Source organism: Penaeus monodon, chromosome 28 (genome assembly GCF_015228065.2).
Source record: "Penaeus monodon isolate SGIC_2016 chromosome 28, NSTDA_Pmon_1, whole genome shotgun sequence".
In the NCBI taxonomy this organism is placed as follows: Eukaryota; Metazoa; Arthropoda; class Malacostraca; order Decapoda; family Penaeidae; genus Penaeus; species Penaeus monodon.
In genome coordinates, this window is record NC_051413.1 from 18,342,792 (window position 1) to 18,343,838 (window position 1,047).

Consider the following 1,047-nt stretch of genomic DNA (forward strand, 5'->3'; position numbering starts at 1 on the left):
CTCCTTTTCTCTGTATCTGCATTTTTATCCTCTTTATCTAATCATTCACCGTAAGAGTGAATGATTAGATAAAAAGATTATGTAAATTCATTAAGTATAAGGAAGGAATGTTATCATATTTTCAGTTGTTGTCGGAGGAGGAACTGCAGTATAATTTGAGCCGTCTTATATCCGTTTTTCACAAGAACAAATATAAAATACATCTCCAATAGCAATATAATTGATGTGCTACCGTAGAATTTAGGCTTTATTTAATTTTTGTTTCTTCTTAGGGAAAAATAAACTTTCATGAATCTTGGATAGTAATTCTATTAACGTAATACGAAATAATGATTTTTGTATTTCTTCATATGAAAAGAGTAAACATTAATTTTTATAAAATTTTATTTTCGAAATACAAAATGCCATCTTCTGTGCCAAGATGGTGGTGCGAAGTCATGGATTACCGTCCATATCCTAAAAGTGATAAGAGACACGTTAGTAAGTTGAAAGATACAGTAACAAGGGTTATTGTCAGCTTAAAACAATATGGAGTACTATATTTTACCTCCAAATCCTCCTCCGAACCCTCCGTGTCCGCCTCCGAATCCTCCGAAACCTCCACCGAAGCCTCTGTGTCCACCTGTGGAAATGTTTGTTAAATGCTTTGGCATGTAATACTCTTCATAATCTTCACATGTTATCACTAGATAGAATCAACTTTCGCAGAGTACATCCTACTCAGCCATTATTTTCCGTTCAAACGATAAGAAAGATTACCTCCAAATCCACCTCCGAATCCTCCGCTGCTGAATCCACCGGATTTTCCACCGCCAAATCCACCAGAGTGTCCACCAAATCCACCTCCGCCGAAGTGACCGGCGGCGGCGAAGGCGACCACGAGGGCCAGGACCATGACGGTGAAGAGTGCGCGGACCTGAGTGAAAATCATGATATTCATATCTTGATTAAACTTCAAGGTCTTGTCAAGACCTTGCTTGTAAAATTTTACTACATTAAGTTTTACTACATGGTAAAATTTAAATCTGATTATTACTAATATTTTTT

At 36.8% G+C, this 1,047-nt stretch overlaps 1 protein-coding gene across 1 annotated transcript in view; it reads right to left on the reverse strand.

Moving 5' to 3' along the window:
- Nucleotides 1-366: 366 nt before the first annotated feature.
- The window catches only part of LOC119591087 (WW domain-containing protein C660.06-like), a 2,035-nt gene continuing 1,354 nt past the window's right edge, over nt 367-1,047 (reverse strand). The window contains exons 3-5 of the mRNA XM_037939808.1: nt 760-916; nt 548-622; nt 367-456 (exon numbers count right to left, since the gene is read on the reverse strand). Of these exons, the coding sequence (XP_037795736.1) occupies nt 443-456; nt 548-622; nt 760-916 (246 nt within the window). The 3' untranslated portion in view covers nt 367-442. The remainder of the gene's footprint in view (nt 457-547; nt 623-759; nt 917-1,047) is intronic.